This window comes from Cebus imitator, unplaced genomic scaffold, assembly GCF_001604975.1.
Source record: "Cebus imitator isolate Cc_AM_T3 unplaced genomic scaffold, Cebus_imitator-1.0 Scaffold340, whole genome shotgun sequence".
NCBI classification, from domain to species: Eukaryota; Metazoa; Chordata; class Mammalia; order Primates; family Cebidae; genus Cebus; species Cebus imitator.
This window is the reverse complement of record NW_016107655.1, coordinates 860,115-881,004: the sequence shown is the minus strand read 5'-3', so window position 1 is coordinate 881,004 and position 20,890 is coordinate 860,115. Positions and strand designations below refer to the sequence as shown.

Genomic DNA, 20,890 nt, shown 5'->3' with positions numbered 1-20,890 from the left:
AAAAAAAAAAAAAAAAGAATGTAAAATTTGAGAGCAAGACTATTTTTACTAGGAAATAACAAGGTAAATTATTCTAGGCACTTCAAAAAACGTATCAGAAGATACTTCGAGAAAAAGAAAGTGCTTTAGAAGCAAAATACCAAGCAATGGAGAGAGCAGCAACATTTGAACATGACAGAGATAAAGTTAAAAGGCAATTCAAGGTAAATTCCTTACATTTTTACCCCCAAAGTGAAATGGAATAAAACAGTGTATTTTAAAAGTATATATAACATATAATGCGATGAATAAGTGGAAGTAAATCATGTAGGATTCATGAAAGTTGTAAGAATTAGTGTAGCGCATTTTCACATTTTTTAGTTGGACATGGTAAACTTGAGATAGTTTCAGAAAAAAACATATGAAAGTGACCATTTTAATAGTAATTTTGAAAAAAAAGAAAAGCATTTCTGTATGGGGAAAAAGCATTTGGAAATGTTTAGGGAGGTTTTGTTATTGGTGTTTAGTGAGATAGAGACAAATTTCCTAAACATCATGCAGTGCACATGACGGACCCACACCACAGACATGCATCCTGCTGGAATTCCAGTGGCTTCCAGTTGCAAAACAGTAAGGTAAAGGTACTGGGACATTCACCCTACAAAAGAGGATATCGAGGACCAAATGAATATTGGTTTTATGAATGAAATATTTTTCCCTTAAAGTTGATGACACAACTTTTTGATTATGAAAAAGCTCTCAAAATTAAAATATTCTTTTAAAGATTTTTAGAGAGACCAAAGAAAATGAAATTCAGGACTTACTGAGGGCCAAGAGAGAGTTGGAGAGCAAACTGCAAAGGCTACAGGCTCAGGGTATCCAAGTATTTGATCCTGGGGAGTCTGATTCGGATGACAACTGTACAGATGTCACTGGTAAGTGTATATCCTATTTCCATTTTGAGCTTTCAACATAGCTCTAATTACAGGTAGAGCCAACTTTGAATTCTGCCAGATTTCTTTTACTTATCTATATTAGGTCACTGCTTTAACTACCGTTGCAAATTGAGTTGTGCGTTCTCTCTGTCTGTCAGCTGCTAGGACACCTCTTCTCCACAAAATATGTGAATTTCGGGACTGAAGTTCCTTCAGCCTTGTGTCTCTGCCAACCCTAACCCATAAACTTTTATTCTCTGGACTAAGATAGCAGCCCCAGCTCCCACCAGTACATCTGCATTTCAGCCATGGAAGAGAAGAGGAGAGCACATTCCTTTCCCAGAAAGCACACCCTAAGAGATCAAGTCTTAAGTCCCATTAGTCAGAACTATACCTGGGAAGACTGGAAAGTGTAATCAGCAGCCAGGCAGACATATGTCCAACTAGAATGTAGGCTTCCGTTACTAAAAGAAGAAGAGGAAAATGGATATTGGAGTTAGTAGTCTCTGCAATGTTATTTCTTTACATAATGGTGTATTCTTCGCACCTATCGTTTAGAATACTTGTGTTAGAGTTCAGTGAGTGGTTTCCAGTATAGCTTTGTGAACCATTCAAAAAGTATTTGTTTTCTAATTAAACACATAAAATATGTTTTTCTGGAAATAAAGGCTTGAAATCACAGAATGAAAGGGTTTATATATTCTAAGAAAATATTAATAAAGTATGATTGATACTGAAAAAAGAAAAAGATTCTATTTTAATTGCAGTGGAAAATGTAGTCACTCTTATTTATAAGGAACTGCAAGTATATTCTCACAAGTGGATGCATTTTGGAGTAAAATATAGTAACTGACAGTTCTTCTTAATTTTCATTTTAGTATCATTGGAATCTGACCAAAGTCCTGGGATTTTTATTGCTAATTTTGGAGGAAAAAATATGAAATAATTCTTCATGGCCAAGAGTAACTGAGAAAATGCTTTTTTGTACCCCAACACAAGTCTTAGTGATTGTTTTAATATTGACATATTCAAATGTACAGTGTTTCAAAACTATTGTAATTGTCTTAGCAAGTTAGAAACAAATTCTTTTCTAGGTCTTTCTTCTTCATATTTCGATGTAAACATGAAGAAGGAACACTTGAGGGAATGTCACCCATTTGAGATTCTAAAAGCTACCAATAGTAAGCTCAGTTTTGTCAGAGATTTTGCCAGAGATTTAGCTCAGATAACAATAACAATTTACTTACAGTTATCAAGTAAAGATAATTATGTCTATGTATATTTATAATATAAATATTCTGGTAAATATAAATATAATTATAAATTATATTTATAATTTATAATTTAAATATAATTTATATATTTATAATTATATTCATAATTATATTTACCAGAATTATAAGTTATAATTGTATTTACCAGAATATAAATATTCTGGTAAATATAATTTATTAGGAAATCATCATGTTCATAAGTAGCTATTGATTCAGACATTAATTTTGTTGCTCTAGGAGGTTGAGAAGGATGTACTCCCTGCTGCAAAGAGTTTATATCCTAATAAATTATGAATATTAATTGCTAGTGTGCTAATAACAGTCTGCCTTTGACATTTTTTTCCTTCAGATTTTGATACCTAAGCAGTACAGTTAGAAATTTTTTTTAGAATTTTTTATAAGGTGTTTTTAACTGCTCTTTTATTGTACTTTCTTTTTATTGTATTCTTGTTTCTTTTCATCTTTCTCTTTTTAATCTGCTCTTTGAATTTGAGATGATAACCAGAATTATGTTATCAGTACCTTAGAACTTTGCCAAAAGTCGATGGCAAAGTATTTTCAAAATCATTGTTTGAATATTTACTATATTTTAATACTTTTAAAATTAGATATCCTATTTTGTATATGTGATGAGTTTTTGAACACTCAATAAGTTAGCTTTCACAAGATAAAAATCTCTTGGTTAACAGCTGCTGGAACCCAATGTGAATACTGGACTGGCGGAGCCTTGGGAAGTGAACCTTCCATAGGAAGCATGATCCAACTTCAGCAGTCCTTCAGAGGCCCTGAGTTTGCCCATAGTTCTGTAGATGTGGAAGGACCCTTTGCAAATGTTAACAGAGGTACCACATGCTGTTTGTTAATTACTTGCCTAGTGGTAGTGACTGTTCGTGTTTTATAATCTTGCGCTAGAACTATTAATACCATTAGCAAACCATGAAATTTGTGTTCATAGTGCTTTCCATCGACAAACTGTCATACAGCAGGGCTATAACTAACAAGGAAGGATAAGGTTACATAAGTCATTTGGAGATTGGATGGTACTCCCGCCACCCTGGCCAACCAGGTTCTAGTAACTGTGTTCTGGTCTGAATTATCCAGTGTTTTAGTTGGGCAGCAAATCTAATGTAGATTAACTGAAAAGCAGTAGGTTTTAGTCTTTCCCTCTGCTTCTTTGATGGTGCTGAAGATTAGAGCAGGTTATGGAGCAAAATATCAAAAAGCCCTATTAGGTAATATAGTACAGTTGTCTCTCTATATCCGCAGATCCACTCAACTGCTGATCAAACAGATTTGGAAAAATAACAGTGAAAATAACCATACAGCAATAAAAATAGAAATAAGAAACAATACAGTATAACAACTACTTACATAGCATTTACATTACATTAGGTATTATAAATAACTAGAGATGATTTAATTAAAGCAGGGGTATCCAGTCTTTTAGCTTCCCTGGGGCACATTGAAAGAAAGAGAATTGTCTTGGGCCGCACATAAAATACACTAATACTAATGATAGCTGATGAGCTAACAAAAAAAAAATTGCAAAAAAGTCTTATAATATTGCGTTGGGCTGCAAAGCCATCCTGGGCCACCTGAGGCTCATGGGATGCAGATTGGACAAGCTTGATTTAAAGAATATAGGAGGATGTGTTTAGTTTATATGCAGACACCACATGATTTTATATAAGGGACCTGCGCATCTGTGGATTTGCTATTTGAAAGGAGGTACTGGCACCAATCCTCCATTGATAATGAGGGAAAACTGTATTCTTACTCAAAATAATATTTGCATTATTTTTATATAACATAGTATCCAGAATAGCTCTAAGATCTGTTCAGAATTTCAATATCGGTGCAGACCTAAGAAGTTATAAGTAGTTCTACTCTTTTTCCTTAAAACCATACAATTATTTCTCTATCAGCAAAATGAAAATCATGTTTAAAATTGTGCTTCTTGAATTATCCAAATACGTTTTAAATTTTTATTCTCACTAAATATAGTTAGCATAAGGCTACTTTTCATTTTATGCCATTCTTGAGCTTTATTTTGACTCAGGACATTTCAAGAATAATAAAGTAAAGCTACAGATCCTCCTGGGAATGTAGGCTGACTTTAAGTACCAAACTAATTGAATAACTCATGTAAAATTTTTTCATGACACTTGACTGGAACCACTGGTGCCTCAGGGAAGACCACTGGTGACATTCATTGCTTCAAATCCTAGGATAGAATTTGAGTTTAGAAAACTAATTGCCTTCAAATATATTACTCTAGAAGCTATGGCAGTATTAACATGTGAAGTCAGATTCCATTCTGTGATGCCTGTTATGCTTTTTAAAACTTTTTTAGAATGATCTAATGTGTTTTGGTAATTTTTTCATGAACTTGAGAAATTTTATTTTCAGATGATTGGGATATTGCTGTAGCTAGTTTATTACAAGTTACTCCTCTGTTTTCACATTCTCTATGGAGTAACACTGTCAGATGTTACCTCATTTATACAGACGAAACCCAGCCTGAGATGGATCTTTTCCTTAAGGTGAGGATATTTATAAATTCTGTATCTACCAATTTAAAATATAAGTTAATATTATATTCTGTTTCTGATACTACTATATCTAAACCAGATAGTTTCTTACTACTAGATTATATGTCTTAAAGTAACAGGAAGCATCTTGGGCTTCTCTTAAGAGACAATATTTTTCAGCATTATATGCAAAGAAAGGTGGTGAATTGAGGGTTTATTTATTTATTTTTACTTTCTGGAATTAACTTTCCTAAGACAGAAGCTAGGACAGAAAAAGAAGGTCTTGACTCTTTTTAGTTAGTTTTAAATGTCAAACTAAGGTGTTGAAACTTTCTGGAGTTTTCTTGTTTCTGTGTTTGTTTGCTTGTTTTGAGACAGTGTCGCTCTGTTGCCTAGGCTGGAGGGCAGTGGTGCAGTCATAGCTCACTGTAGCTTCTAACTCATGAACTCAAGCAATCCTCCCGCCCAGTCCTCTAGAACAGCTAGTACTATAGGCACACACCACCACATACAGCTAGTCAAAAAAATTTTTTTGTAGAGAAAGGGTTTCATTGTGATGCCTAGGCTTGTTTTATGAACATTTCATTGTATTTTCTCCACAATGTTTAAGACTCTTATTGATTGTGTCTACTTTACTTTCTCTGCCAGCTCTATCCTCGAGTCTGTCTCAGATAATAAAATTTTCTCCTTACCATGGTTTAAATTTTCCAAGGCAGTTGTTGGGAGTTATTCTAAGGCAGGGTCACTATAGCCTTGTGGCGAAATCTGGCCTGCTGCCTGTTTTAAATGGCCCAGAGATGAGATTGGTTTTCACCTTTTAAATGGTAGGAAAAAATCAAAAGGAGAATAATATTTCATGACATGTGAAAATTATGTGAAATACAAATTTTAGTGTCTATCAAGTTTTATTAGAACATTGCTACACTCATTTGTTTACATGTCATCCATGGCTGCACTACAGTAGCAATTCAATGGCAGAGTGAATTGTGATAGAAACCAAATAAACCGCAAAGATCCCTGCTAAAACAGCCAAGTCGTTAAGCTATTATTATTTTTGTAGAAATATTTGCTATCTGAACCTTTATATAAAAAGCTTGCCTACCAGTGTTCCAAGGGAATTTTATAGAATCTATGTGTCACATGCTGTACCTGCTATGTTAACATCTTCCCTGTTGTTGGTTACCTAATTCATGTAGCTTTCCTTTGTGAGATTATTCAATTTTAGTAAAAAGATAAAATATTTTAAAGCCCAAAGCTTCCATCCAGTAATTGAATATGTTGTTACCAAGAACATTTTGAGGATATTACTAATTTCTTTCATAATAATAGTCATCATTACTTACTAACCTAATTATAGATTTATGTGTTTTTGACTTATGTCCCTCTGCTTTAGCATTCTGATATATCATGATGGATTTTTTTTACTATACAGATCTGTGGATCTATATTTTGCACTCTCTATGACCATAAAACAGATCGTTCATAGTAATAATAACAGAAAGAAATAACAAAGCAAAACAGCCTAATACTGCCTCCCGTTGTTCTGAAACAAGTCATTTCTCAGCTAGAAAATGGCCAAGTTGCTAAGCTATTATTATTTTTATTTGTGAGAATCTTGCCTTTTCTCTTAAAGATTTTCTTTAAAGTGTGATTTTTAAAATTTTTATGAAAAGATATCCAGTATAACCTGTTTTAAAGCACGCTTTTTATTTTAAGTAGTATGAATCTCACTAGATCTTTAGTTAAATACATGAAGCTTTTACATGTTTTCATTTGTTTTTAGGACTATTCACCTAAACTTAAGAGAATGTGCGAGACAATGGGATACTTTTTCCATGCCGTCTATTTTCCAATAGATGTTGAAAATCAATATCTCACTGTAAGAAAATGGGAAATCGAGAAAAGTTCTTTAGTTATTTTATTTATTCACTTAACATTACCAAGGTAAGCTGAAACAAAGTGTAATTTATTATAAGCAGTAACCTGTAAATAGAATTGAGATTGGCAAACAAACTTCAAAGATAAATTTTAATTGCATCCTTATACTAAAAAACAATCCATGAAATTCAATAAATTCAACTGTTTCACACTTAAATAAAATAATTAAAAATTTTATGCTGTTAGACTTGTTTCATAGGTAATATTATCAGAATTATTAATTTAAAGCTATTTTAATCAGAGTTTGGCAAATATAGCCCAAGGGCCAAATCTAGCCAGGAGTCTGTTTTTGTAAATAAGGTTTTATTGTAACGCAGCCACATTCATTCATTCATTCATTCATATATTTTCTACAGCTGCTTTCATACTACAATAGCAAAGCTGAATTGTTACAACAGAAACCATATGTCCTACAAAACCTTAGCTGTTTACTATCTGGCCTTCTACAGAAAAAGTTAATAACCCTTAATTTCAGTAATCAACATTAACCTTCATTGTTTTCTTGCTTTGGATATAAACTCAGAGGCATTTGAACTTTATGTGTTACATATGACGTTCATGTACTTGATCACTTGTAGAGGTGTTGAATCATAATTTACATGCTGTGAGGCGCTTACTATTTAAATAGACCCAGTAAAGTGAACAATGTTGTTGTAATGTGAATATAATCATGCTAATGAATCTTGTCTGTGAGTAAAGATTTTCTTTCGCCAGTTAGATATGGAGATAAAGGACAGAATAAGTTTAATAAGAGGTTAATTTTTCTTTCTAGATGTACTGTCTAAATTTAACCCTTCCAAAGCATTTTGCTTTTTCAGTTGTGGACCAACTCTGACTTTAACTGTGTATAGATATACATAGGGCCTTAACTTTCACCAGTTTCCCTGCAGTATAACCCATTGTTGATTCTTGAGATTTTGTCTAGTGGTCAGGTGAACAGGAAAGTACCTGGACAATGAGCCTTCCTCTAGAATATCCTTAAGGAGTTCTTCAACTTGATTGCCTTCAGTTGGGTTTCATTGCGATCCACTTCTTCCCTTTTCTTTCCCTGTTTTTATATTTATTAAGGATATATCTTATTACTTAATAATTGAGTAGTTTTTTGTCCTACTTGGTAACGTATGTTATTGGTTGTTAAATTATTTTTTCTAATTCTTATCTTTGATCTGTAAAACCATTTTGTTTTTTTCTTTATATTAAGGGAAGTTTCTGGGTGACAGAGCATGACCCTGTCTCAAAAACCAACAAAGAAGCCCCTTACTTTTTAATAAAACATTGTATACATTATTTTTACACTTTTAACATTTATTTTTCTTTTCTAATTTTAAACTATTCTTAATGTTTTCCTCCCCTCTTATTTCATATTTTATTACTTTTGCTTAGTAGATTTCTGTTTATCTCCTTTTAGTAATATTTTATAGTGTACATGTTTTTAAATTTCTTGTTAAAGAAATAAGGATTTTAATTTTTTAAATTTAATCTTTTTAGTCTGCTTTGGCCTTATGTTACCTAAACTTTTCTTATTCCAGTTGCTTATGATTTTGATTATTTGTTTCATTTATGCCTATCAAGAGATATGGCAGTGCGGATGGGCTCCACACCACAAACGGACTGTTGGAGCCTTTGTTTCTCTCAGATTGTGCCTTCACCTACCCTGATGACAACCCCATCCTGCCGAAAAGATGAATCTAGAAAAGCCTCTCCTGAGCAGCTTGGAAGCTCCATGGAGAAACACTTTCCTGGTCAATAATTATCCCCTGTGTGCAGATGGTACCCACTGAGTTACTTGAAGATACTATTTACTGGCTTCTTACACCATTCAGGCCTCATATAAGAAATTATGAAGCTCATAATTTATGGGTTTGAGGTGTGAAATGATTGGATTTGGAGCAAGCTATGCTAACAACATGCTTAATTGTGGGCAGGGAAAGTAGGCAGGAAGTCACGCTTAGTGAGGTGCACAGGCCCTGTGCCTGTCAATGTCATTGACTGGAGAAGGTGCATTAGAAGGAAAAGGCCAGGCTCCTGCACTGCTTTCCAGGGGCAAAATCTGATATTCTTCTTTAATGCCTTTAATTTTACCCACCTCCCTTCATGGGAAGAGAAAAATCCCAGGAGAAATCTCCTATGGTGTTGGACAGGAACTGAAATATGGCGAGTCCAGGAGACGCTGGCTGAGTAGGAATATTCCAGGTAAAGGTTTAAAAATGAGGAATTCCTTGCCCTTGATTGGCTCTCCTTCATTACATCGGCACCCTTGTTGGGCAGACCAGACTCACTAAGAATGCTTGAACCTACGTAGAAGAAGAGGTGCCTCTTCCTTTGCACACCAGCACAGAGGGGTGACTGTGACTGGTTTTCCTCAGGGCATCATCAGTCTTTCTCAAGGGAGGAGAATTCCCTCTTGGGGAGGCTTCTGTGCCTAAAGAGTAATAAAATCACCTTTTAGGACTTGTTAGGCCTGTTACTGGTTTCCTTTAACTTTTTTTTTTTTTTTAACCAGATCGCTTGTGGAGTTTCCTTATAGAATTTAGGCAAGTGGAAGCTCTTGTTTATTCTATAATTGAACTTTTTTTCATTATGCCCCAGCCTCACTGTTGTAACTCCTCCACTCCACAAAGCTGCATCTTCTTTAGCAGCTCCTCCCCTGCATTTTTGTCTGCTCAGGCTACTTTCTGAAAGGATCCTAACATGCAGTTTATCAACATATTAGCTGGCCTAGTGTACTATCTAACCTTAGCAATGACAAACTCGTGACTAGTTTGTTTCATCTGCACCATCTGCTTCCCTTCCTCCAGATTATTTGAATAAAATCCCAGAGATCGTCACTTTATCTGAGCCCCATGGGTCAGTATTATAGGGAATGGTTTTGAAATACAACCATGTGCTTGAACAGAACACCCACTCTTTGATCTTCTAGTGGGTCGCAGACTTTTCCCCCAAAGCATTGATAAATGAACCACTGAAATTCAAAATTTCTGTAGAAAATCGTCAGAATGATTTTAACATAGAAAACTTCTGTGGTTTGAATAGATTGGATTGGCACAGAAATATACAATAGAACATTTCTTATTTTTTATTTATTTTGGGCTAGTAATTTTATTTTCAAATTCTGAATTATGTAGTATCTCCCTTCTACACACACACCCCCCACAAAATTTGCTTCTCTAGACAACTTTTTTTTTCCCCATTTATTTATTTTATTGCATTTTAGGTTTTGGGGTACATGTGAAGAACATGCAAAATTGTTGCATAGGTACACACATGGCAGTGTGATTTGCTGCCTTCCTCCCCATCACCTACATCTGGCATTTCTCCCCTTGCTCTCTCTCCCCAGCTCCCCACCCCCTACCATCCCTCCCCTATTTCCCCCCAACTGACCCCAGTGTGTAGTGTTCCCCTCCCTGTGTCCATGTGTTCTCATTGTTCAACACCCGCACTCAACTAATGCTTTCTAGAAAGGGGATTGGTTGCAGTGTCCTTTGCTGTGTAGAAAATCCCAGTAAAAGTGGGCTGCACGCAGTGTTTCATGCCTATAATCCCAGCACTTTGGGAGGCCAAGGTGAGAGGATCACTTGAGCCCAGGAATTTAAGACTAGCCTGAACAACATGGTGAAACCCCATCTCTACAAAAAATGCAAAAATTAGCTGAGCTTAGTGTGTGCCTGTGGGCCTAGCTACTCGGGAGGCTGATGTGGGAGGATCAGTTGAGCCCAGGAGGTTGAAGCTGCAGTGAGCTGTGATTGCACCACTGCGCTCCAGGCTGGTGACAGAGTGAGACCCTGTCTCAAAAAGAAAAAAAAAGAGCAAAAAAGAAAGGAGGGAAGGAGAGAGAGAGAGGCCTCAGCAGATTGTTCTAGGATTTTTCTAGAGTTTTCATAAAATATAATTTTGGTTCCCTGTAATAAAGTTGTTTTTTAGGGTTTTTTTACTTTCACCTCAATCAAGGTTTTTGCCAGTCACCCAACCTCCTCCAGCCTGCCCCCAGATCTTTCTTGTAGTATATCCTGGATATAAGGATTCGGGTCATTTATTAGATGAGGAAAGGCTAAAAGGACTGGGAAAGAGAAAACTCTGGAAACTTTGGGGCTGCCATCCAAACAGAGAAGCACCTCTCCTATGTAGGCTCAAGCATTCTTAGCCTGGTCTGCCCAACAAGGGTGCTGACGTAATGAAGGAGGGCCTATCAAGAGCAAAGAATTCCTCGTTTTCAAACCTTTTTCTGGACTGAAGGCCTCTCCTGGACTCACCATATTTTCACTTCCCATCTTTCATTGTAGGAGATTTCTCCTGTGATTCTGCCATGAAGGGAGTTGGGTCAAATTAAAGGCATTAAGGAGAACACCTGGAAAAGCAGCGCAGGAACCTGGCCATTGCCCTGGATGGTGCCTATGCACCTCACTGTGCGTGACATCCTGCTTGCTTGTATTCCAAAAGCAAAGGAAAATAGATGGCAAACAAAATTCCATTTACAAATGTTTAATTTCGAAATTAAACATTTGTAAATGGAATTTTGTTTGCCATCTATTTTCAAAGTCTCATGAGTCTGGTCCATTATTTTGAGCCAAGTTTAAGAGTGTTTTTGAGATCTTTTTTAGGTTTAAATATTAAAATTATATATGCTTTATAATTTAATGCATAATTATATTTATCCTCACTGTTGGCTAATGAACATATTATATTTTAAGAACAAGCTGGAAGAGAGCCATAACACATCGGTTTTTGGCAAGCTTCGCTTGTTCTGCAGTTGGGCCTTTTCTGGCCACTTGTCATTGTAGTAAAACTCCGTTATTGGCACTTAGGTTGATTAACTAACTGCTTGCTACCACCATGCAGTATAGCACACAAAATGCTGATTTCCTATCTAGCCTTTTATTGGAAGACTGTGAAGAAGCTTTTCTGAAAAACCCGGAAGGAAAACCACGATTAATCTGTCATCGTTTGGAAGATGGAAAAGTCAGTTCTGACTCCGTCCAGCAACTGATTGATCAAGTTTCTAATCTAAACAAGACCAACAAAGCCAAGGTAAAATTCATAGGCATTTTTGAAGAACACACTTAGGTGAGGAAAGAGGTAGAGCAAAAGCCCTGAGGTGGACCTGAGCTTGGCATGTCTGGGGAGGGGAGAGAAACCAGTGTGGCTGGAGCAGATAGTGCGGGGCGTAGGAGGTGAGGGGGCCTCACTGATTGTGAAGAACCTCGGAGGCCATTTTGAGAACTTTGGCTTTTCACTTGGAATGAGATGAGGCGCCATTGCAGAACTGTAAGTGACAGAATGAGGGCTGGCGTGTTCATCTGACAATGATCTTTTTGGCTGCCATGTTGAAAACAGGCAGTCGTTCAGGGGTAGTGTGCAGAGTCTGAGATGCTGGTGGCTCCAAGCAGGGTGGTGGTAGAGGAAATAATAAGAAGTGATAGGATTCTGAGTAAATTTTGACAGTAGAGCCAATAGACTTTCTTAACAGGTTGGTTGTGAGTTGTAAGAAAAAGAGAAATAAATCACTATGTGTGGCTAGCAAAATTATTATCTGAATGATCAGATTAGGTATTTTGTGCTGTTCTCCCAAGCACAGAGTTCTTCTGTCCACTGACCAAGGATCAGTGTCAGAAGGAAACTTTTTTTTTTTTAAGTGACAGAGTCTCACTCTGTCACACAGGCTGGAGTGTGATGGCATGTTCATAGCTCATTGCAGCTTCAAACTCCTGGGCTCAGAGATCAAGGAATCCTCCCACCTGGGACTACAGGCACACCCTGGCTACTTTGTTCAAATTTTTGTAGAGATGGGGTCTTATGTTGCCCACGCTGCAGGAGGAGACTTTTCATAGTGACCTTTCCTGAGAGCATTGGGGAAAGCAAAAAGCTGATGATGGGGTGAGAGAAATTTGTTCATTCCTAGATGCATGTTGGGATAACTTTTAGAATAGACATTAGAGCCTTTTTATTACTGTACATGGAGGTAACTTGGTAAATGTCTATAGTTAATGTGAATAATACAATGGAAAACAACTATAGGATTTTTACAGAGATTTCATTTCCCTGTGCCCAGCCAGGAAATAAAATCAAGTGGAAATACTAGCATTTTTCTTTCCATCATTTAGTATTGAAAAGATAGCTTGAGACCAGCATGACATATAAAACTAAAGAGGCTAAAACAAAAAGGAAGTGCATTTTTATTACAATCTCCAGAGCCATTTCATTCTTTGTTTTAATTAAATAAAATTTAATTTATTTAAATATAAATAAATATTATTTTATTTATATTTAAATAAATTTAAAGTACAAATTTTTGTGAGTTATATATTCTGCCTGATATTATGTCTATGTTTGTGTTTAATATAAAAAAACAATTTTAGATTATATATTAGAAAAAAATAGTAGTAGGCTGGGCACAGTGGCTCATGCCTGTAATCCCACCACAAAAAAAGATTAATTTATCTTTTTTATTCTCTTTATTCTATAACTCTAAAAAATTTAGTATGCTGGAAGAGTGAGTTTATTTTATAAAATAGGAGTGAAATAAGATCTCTCTACCATGATTATAAATGTAAATATAGGGTAAATCTCCATGCTTGTTCACTTGGTATGCGTTGTGAAATAATTGCCTTATTCTGTTATCAAATATTAATTATTTATAGCAATATACATGTTCTTACAGATTGGGCTTTCTTCTTTCAGCAAATTCAGTTAGACTAGTAAAACTAGAAAGACGTAGTAAAATACTATTTTGCTTTTGTCCTTTGTAGAATTATAGCTTTACTGACATAAAATTGGATTTTGATACATTTTTGTTTCTTTTGGGGGGGTGGGGTTTGAGATGAAGTCTCGCTCCATCACCAGGCTGGTGTGCAGTGGTGTGAACTCTGCTCACTGTAACCTCCGCCTCCCAGGTTTAAGCAATTCTCCTGCCTCAGCCTCCCTAGTAACTGGGACCATAGGCATGCGCCATCATGCCCAGCTAAATTTTTGTGTTTTTAGTAGAAACGAGGTTTCACCATGTTGGCCAGTATGGTCTCAATCTCTTGACCTTGTGATCCACCCGCCTTGGCTTCCCAGAGTGCTGGGATTACAGGTATGAGCCACCGTGCCCGGCCAGATTTTGATGCATTTTGAAGGGTAAATATATTAAGTGGTATGGAAATACATAAGAGAAAATTTGGAGACAGGGAAAAAAAAATGTATACTTCTTGTTTTATTGCTCCATTTTTCACACTAAATCCCTTGTGTGACCCTGGACAAGTTACTTACCTTGACTCAGTTTACTCTTCTATAAAATGGGTAATAATAGTATCTTTCTTAAGGTTGTTGTGAAGATAAGTGACGTAATACATGTTAAATATTTAGAATAGTTCCTATCACAGAAGCACTATGAAAATATTTACCACCACTTCCTTCTGATATTATGGTCTTTCTCATTATTCTTAAACTTTTTTTTCCAGATCATTGATCACTCAGGAGCTCCTGCAGAAGGAGTATATAAAACTTACGTTTGTGTAGAAAAGATTATTAAACAGGTAAATATGCGTTCTCTGTAAGATTTCATCTAAAATATTTTAAGATCGCTTTCTATAAAACTGAATTTTCCAGAGAAAACCCCTTGCTTGTCTTTTTGAACACAGTAACTGAGGAAAGCGCTATTGTTGCTGTTGGGGGTCCATCCTGTGGTATGCTCGTGGTATTACTGGGACCGTGTATTAATATCTTTCTCTCTCATCTGACTCACAGGACTATTTGATGCTTCAGTACCTAAGTGTACAACATATTACAAAAGTGCTAGCTAAAAACTATTTGAGAGAAAATGTTCATTTTATTCAATAGGGAGGCTCCTCGGTGTACCCTTTGAATTTTTATATATTAGGAAAGTCCTTCTCAGGTTTTCCCACCATGTTATCCCTAACAGAAGAGGAGGGTGAAAGCATGCCTCCAAAGGGGGATGAGAACCTGGACCAGGGAGGGGCCTTGAGCTGAAAGTCTCTATAAAGTTTCATGTGCTGTCTTAAAAATTTATGTGAGTTATATATTCTGCCTGATTTATGTCTATGTTTGTGTTTAATATAAAAAATAATTTTAAATTGTATATTAGAAAAAAATAGTAACAGGCCAGGCACAGTGGCTCATGCCTTTAATCCCAGCACTTTGGGAGGCCAAGGTGGGTGGATCACCTGAGGTGGGGAGTTTGAGACCAGCCTGACCAAGGTGGTAAAACCCCATCTCTACTAAAAATACAAAAATTAGTTGGGCGTGGTGGCAGGCACCTGTAATCGCAGCTACTCAGGAGATTCAGGCATTAGAATCACTTGAACCCGGGAGGCGGAGGTTGCAGTGAGCCAAGATCGTGCCACTGCACTCCAGCGTGGGCAACAGAGTGAGACTTTGTCTCAAAAAAAGAGAGATAAAATAGTAATAATGGTAATTTATCACTCCCCTCATCCTCAAGCAGAATGGGCACAGTAGGAAGATGTACCATGTTTAGCCTGTGGTTGCCCACACCTTCTGACACCTCCCCTAGGCAACCAGGGACCCTATTTGAGAAGTAGGAAGTATGGAGATTTATTATTAGAGAAAAAGAGTGGGCCCCAGAACGTAATGTTACAACATCTGGTAACGCATTTTGTATGGTGCTCTCTAGTATAAAGATTGTCTTTATGAAACTTGATCTTCTCCACAATCTTGGGAATTTTGGGACCAAGATTAACAAAATTAATTGAGTAGAATGAATGGCAGCAAGTGAAAGTGAAGGTACTTACCGTCATTAGTGCTTAAAGGAGAATACATTTTTAGTAACTTACTATAAAGACTAGATATAAAAGTAGAAATACTTGATACCCAGAAATTACATCTCTTAGTAATTCAATTATTATAGCATATTTCCTAGTAATTGGTACTTTATAACTATTCAACAGGCAGATACAACCAAAGATGTTGTATAATATTTTTCAGAAAACAAATTTCATGGAATTCAAATATTTCTTTAATTTTATTTTTTATAAAAAGAAGTATTTGTTTCTATTATTTTAACATTTTTATTTCTTTTGTTTTTAAATTCATGTTTATTCTATAGGTATAAGTTTATTGTAGTTGTGCTTATTATTATTATTGTAGTTATAAGGTTATTATACAAAGGCTGTAGGTTTGAACTTGCCCTCCTGAAAGTAGGTGAAGCCCACTTTGGGCCTGGTTGCTCACCCCTGCTGTAAGATCTTTATTTTCTTCATTCATTTTTGTGTCGTTGTTCTTTGTGTTCAGGACATACTGGGTTTTGAGAACACAGACCTGGAGTCTAAGGATTTGGGCAGTGAGGATTCCAGTCCAGAAGAAGATGATTTTGGTGATGTTCTGTGGGACATCCATGATGAACAAGAGCAAATGGAAACTTTTCAGCAGGCTTCTAATTCAGCCCATGAGTTGGGATTTGAGAAAGTAAGTGCTTGGAGTATTATTCCAACAAAGATCTGCCACCACCTACAGGCTGTATTATGATTGTATTTTCATCTAAATATAGTTAGGGTTTATGATTGTATTAGTTGTCTGATCTCATGGTTTGATTATCCATGTTGAAATGTGCTTAGGTTTGTGTCTTAAGAAAGATATGTGAGATTCAAATATGCTAACATTTTTAGTTACAGACTAGAATTTATCAACCACATATTTATTATGCCACCCACCCAGACCAGGATTAGGACAGCTAGGAAACTTGGTAAGGATAGTAAGGCTGAGGCCAGGTGCAGTGGCTCATGCCTGTAATGCCAACGCTTTGGGAGGCTGAGGCACACAGATTGCTTTAAGCTCAGGAATTTGAAACCAGCCTGAGCAACACAGCGAAACCTTGTCTCTACAAAAAATACAAAAGTTAACCAGGCATGGTGGTATACACCTATAATCCCAGCTACTTGGGAGGCTGAGGTGGGAGGATCAGTTGAGTACAGGAGGTCAAGCCTGTAGTTAGCCATGACCATGCCCCTGCACTCCAGCCTGGGCAACAGAGCAAGACCCTGTCTTTTTAAAAAAAGAAAAAAGAATAATAAGCCTGTCTTTTCTTCCAATTCTTGAATCAAAATATTACATTTAGAAAACAAAACACAGTGGTTCATGAAACAGGCAGACAAGTCCTTCTTTATCAGTCTTACCAACATCCTCCTTAAATCTCTAAACAAATTATCAGAACTTGAAGTATACAATGAGATCTATGTGCAAGTTCAAAAAAAATTTAATACTTAATAGTTAAAAATTCATGTAAGAACTAGTATTGTAAGTAATATTTTAATAGCTAATTTATCAGTTGTATTTTTACACAACTTCTATAATTTAGACTGTTAATGTCCTGGTTCCATCATTTACTAACTAGATTTCTTCAAGTTTCTTGGCCACTCTAAACTTTGACTTTCTTGGCTGTAAAGTGAGAATAACTAATAGTACCTACCTCACAGGGTTGTTGCAAGGATTAAACTAGATGATGCACATAAAGTGCTTAACATAGTACCTTGCACAGGATAAATGTTAGTTGTTATTTTACAAGAAGTATTGCTATTGTTATTTTACAAAGAAAGAAACTGAAGTTCAAATTATGGTTTGCCTAAGAGTACACAGCGAGTAGATTGCAGATCTGGGAGTTGAACCTAGTTCTCTCCTGACTCCAAATCCAGTGGTTTTTCTTTTATAGCAAGGGGTCTTAACTTAGGAAGCATGGATCCTAGAAATGAACTTTCTGTGGGACCATGAACTAAGTCGTTAGCACTTATGAGGTAGTAAATTAATACTTTCTTTGCTCCTTCAGGAGTATCATTTCTATCCAAATTATTTTAGTTCCTGGGGAATATATTCTTTAGAGATATAAATTTTCTGCTTGTTAATTAAATATAACAAGTAGAAAAATTGATGGAAAAACTATACCAAGTAATTTATTATAGTTGCTGGAGAATTGTGCTACTCTACAGCTGGCCTAAAGCTGGCTGCAAACTACTTGCTATATACTTTTTAAAATTCCTCATCAGCTGTCATTTAGACAGTTGGTACACTTAAGAAAAACTCACCTCTCAAGATAACTTTGGAAACTCCTTAATAAATACTAAGATATTTTGGTTTATGAGTATATCCTTTTCAGCTTTGAACCAGTTTTGAGTTTCTGGGGAAAGCTTGGGAAATATGAGTTCTTGGACTTTACACAGAACTCACTTAGTTTCAGAAATATCTCAGGCAGCCTAAGCTAACCTGATTCTCTTGGGCGGGTTGAGAGACTTCAAGTCCTCAGTTGAAAACTGCTCTTATTTGGACCTTTTCTCAGCAACCCCCAGAAACTGAGGTGATTCCCAGGACAGGTGTTTATTGCCTGACCATGAGATCTAGGTCACCTACCAGTACCTTCAAGGTCTTCTGCGATACATTTTGTGGTTTGGGGGCTACAGTGAGCTCCCTGCAACATTCTAGAAACATTTGAGTGTTGCAAAACCACACAGGGACCTGAAATGTTGTCCTTTACCCATTAATTTACAGCAATACTATGTGTAGAGGAGATTGGAGCCCATTCTTAGTTTACTAGTTTAGCCATGTTTTTGCCAGCCATAAAAATAGGCAATTATGAGGGTGCTGTCAACTGAAAGTAAATTTCATTTTCTCATGAAGCTTTTCTCCAGTGTTTTCAGAGAATAATCGGAAGTTGACTCTTCAGTAGTCTCAGAGGCATGTGCTTCCTTACAATTTAAATTCTTTTTTTTTTCTAGTATTACCAACGCCTTAATGATCTAGTGGCAGCACCAGCCCCAATTCCACCTCTTCTGGTGTCTGGAGGACCAGGTTCTGGAAAGTCTCTTCTTTTATCAAAGTGGTATGATGCAGTGCAATTAAATTGTTGTTGTCATTGTTTGAATTACTGAGTCTATTCAACAAAATGTATTGCATGCCTGCCTTCCTGTGTGGCCTACATAAAACATTAAAAAAGTTCAAAGGAGTAAAACAATAGTTCATGCCCTGAAATTCGTAGAATTTCAATGTCAGAGAGAAGATATAGAATGAGAAAGGAATAGGAAGCATGAGCATTCATGATTATGTATATAGATCATAGGTAAGACATATGAGAGTGCTATGTAAGGAAGTGATCATATGTGATATAACGTGTCATATAACGTGACATGTTATTAGGTGGATTATAGAGTAATATGCCTTTATTTTTAATTACTGGCTTTATTTAAAAGTTTCATTAAGATTTTAAATATTTGAAACAAGACAAAAACAGATTAGAGTGAAATACGTTCTACAGAATATTAAAATTAAGGATAACCTTTACCATGAATGCAGTCTAGTTCCTTGAATTATGGACTAGGTTTCATATAAGCTAATAAACTGTATTATTTCGTTATTTAAAAACAAGCAGTAAAAATATTTTCTTTCATTCGTAATTATTTACATTGATGAGTTAGCATATGTAGTTGTTTCCTTTTTATTACCCTTTTATTTAAAGTTACGTTTGGAAATAATATTTTTGTACCTAACAAATTTTCCTCTAATAGGAATTTTTAGTTAAAAGTTAATGCTTATTTTACTAATACCTTACCCTCATTTGTAAAGTACTTTGGTTTATGTTAATTAACATCAATTTGTAATTAAAGTGAATCTACAATTTTTTAAAAGATTATTTAGGATGATTTAAAAGTGGAATAAATACAGAAATCTCCATATTTATTTAAAAGTAACTGACCATCTGATTGCTCAGTTAGGCAATATTTGATGTTTGCTGCATTGTGAATTCTTTTTTTATTGACAGTCAAGTAGCTTTATCAGTTTTATAAAAGTTCTCTCTTTGTCTTTCAGGATTCAGTTACAACAGAAGAATTCCCCCAGCACACTGATTCTTTCCCATTTTGTGGGAAGGCCCATGTCAACCAGCTCAGAGTCCTCCTTAATTATTAAACGACTAACTCTAAAGGTAGAGTATGCCATCTTTTGGAATTACAGAATTTTATTTAGATTCAGAAATTGTTGAGACTAGTAAGTACCTACTGGTAAACCAGTTTTCAATATTATCCACCTGCTTTGATTTTGTATACGGTTAAAAATAATATTCGATACAATCAGGTCCTCTTGGTGACTTGATTTTGGTTTATAAAGAAGTGGGAATAGAAATATCTCCCCCAGCTCGGATAAAGTGTAACGACTTCAGTTTGTGTACGTTCTTACCTTGTAGTTGATGCAGCACTCTTGGTCAGTTTCTGCTCTGACACTGGATCCTGCTAAGCTTCTGGAAGAATTTCCACATTGGCTGGAAAAACTCTCTGCTCGTCATCAAGGCAGCATCATCATCATTATTGATTCTATAGATCAAGTTCAGGTACCGTTTTCCATTTGTTACCTATGGATACACTCAGAAAAAGATGAGAATTCAGTAATGGCTAGAACAGGCATATAAATTATATGTTTGTGAGAAGAAAATATGATGTTATTTTTTACATTTCTGCTTCATTTCTAGGGAGGAAACATGGATTAAAAAAATATACTGTAAGCCCACAGACACTAATATCTTATTGAGAAAGACCAACCGAATTTACACAATTAGCAAATTCTGTTTGTTTTGACATATTTTTAGGGCCTTCACACTTCCTTACATGTCCAGAGTTCAAATTGGTGATGTTTTGCTACTTGTTCTTTTAAAATTCTAAAATAAATCACCCCAAAATAAGATTTTTGTCCTTAATTAGATAAACTTAATGAGAATTTCTATTGTTTTGAAATATTTTGATTAATAGATTGAATTTTGTCTTTATATTTTTAAGCAAGTTGAAAAACACATGAAATGGCTGATAGATCCACTGCCAGTGAATGTAAGAGTAATTGTTTCTGTGAATGTAGAAACATGCCCTCCAGCATGGAGGTATGATGCCAACTTTAGTTCTTTCAGATTACATGAAATGTTTTAAGTACAAACAAGGAAAGGTTTTTAATATGCATTTATGGTTTTCATGTTTTTTATGTAAGTTGCAGTGAGGATGGGGAGAAGTCGGTGAATTTATGAAAAAAATACAATCTATAGGATTGGGTGCAGTGGTGTGAGCCTATAATCTCAGCACATTGGGAGGCCAAGGCAGGCGGATCACTTGAGGCCGGCAGTTTGAGACCAGCCTGGCCAACATGGTGAAACCCCATTTCTACAAAAAATACAAAAATTAGTTGGTCATGGTGGCACATGCCTTTAATCCCAGCTACTCGGGAAGCTGAGGCAGGAGAATCACTTGAACCTGGGAGGCGG

General features: G+C 35.9%; 1 protein-coding gene across 3 annotated transcripts in view; it reads left to right on the top strand.

The window, feature by feature from the left end:
- NPHP3 (nephrocystin 3) overlaps positions 1-20,890 on the top strand; it is a 41,744-nt gene that overhangs the window by 2,483 nt on the left and 18,371 nt on the right. For 2 of the 3 annotated variants that reach the window (XR_001818296.1, XM_017505698.2), the window contains exons 2-13: positions 78-203; positions 764-914; positions 2,878-3,030; positions 4,598-4,731; positions 6,503-6,663; positions 11,526-11,682; positions 14,094-14,168; positions 15,901-16,074; positions 18,372-18,475; positions 19,459-19,573; positions 19,832-19,975; positions 20,418-20,515. Coding sequence is in view for 2 of the 3 variants with exons in the window: in XM_017505698.2 (XP_017361187.1) it covers positions 78-203; positions 764-914; positions 2,878-3,030; positions 4,598-4,731; positions 6,503-6,663; positions 11,526-11,682; positions 14,094-14,168; positions 15,901-16,074; positions 18,372-18,475; positions 19,459-19,573; positions 19,832-19,975; positions 20,418-20,515 (1,592 nt within the window). In the remaining variant the exon portion in view is untranslated. Of the gene's footprint in view, positions 1-77; positions 204-763; positions 915-2,877; positions 3,031-4,597; positions 4,732-6,502; positions 6,664-11,525; positions 11,683-14,093; positions 14,169-15,900; positions 16,075-18,371; positions 18,476-19,458; positions 19,574-19,831; positions 19,976-20,417; positions 20,516-20,890 lie in introns of those variants that run through there. The other variant, XM_017505699.2, reaches the window with a different exon arrangement.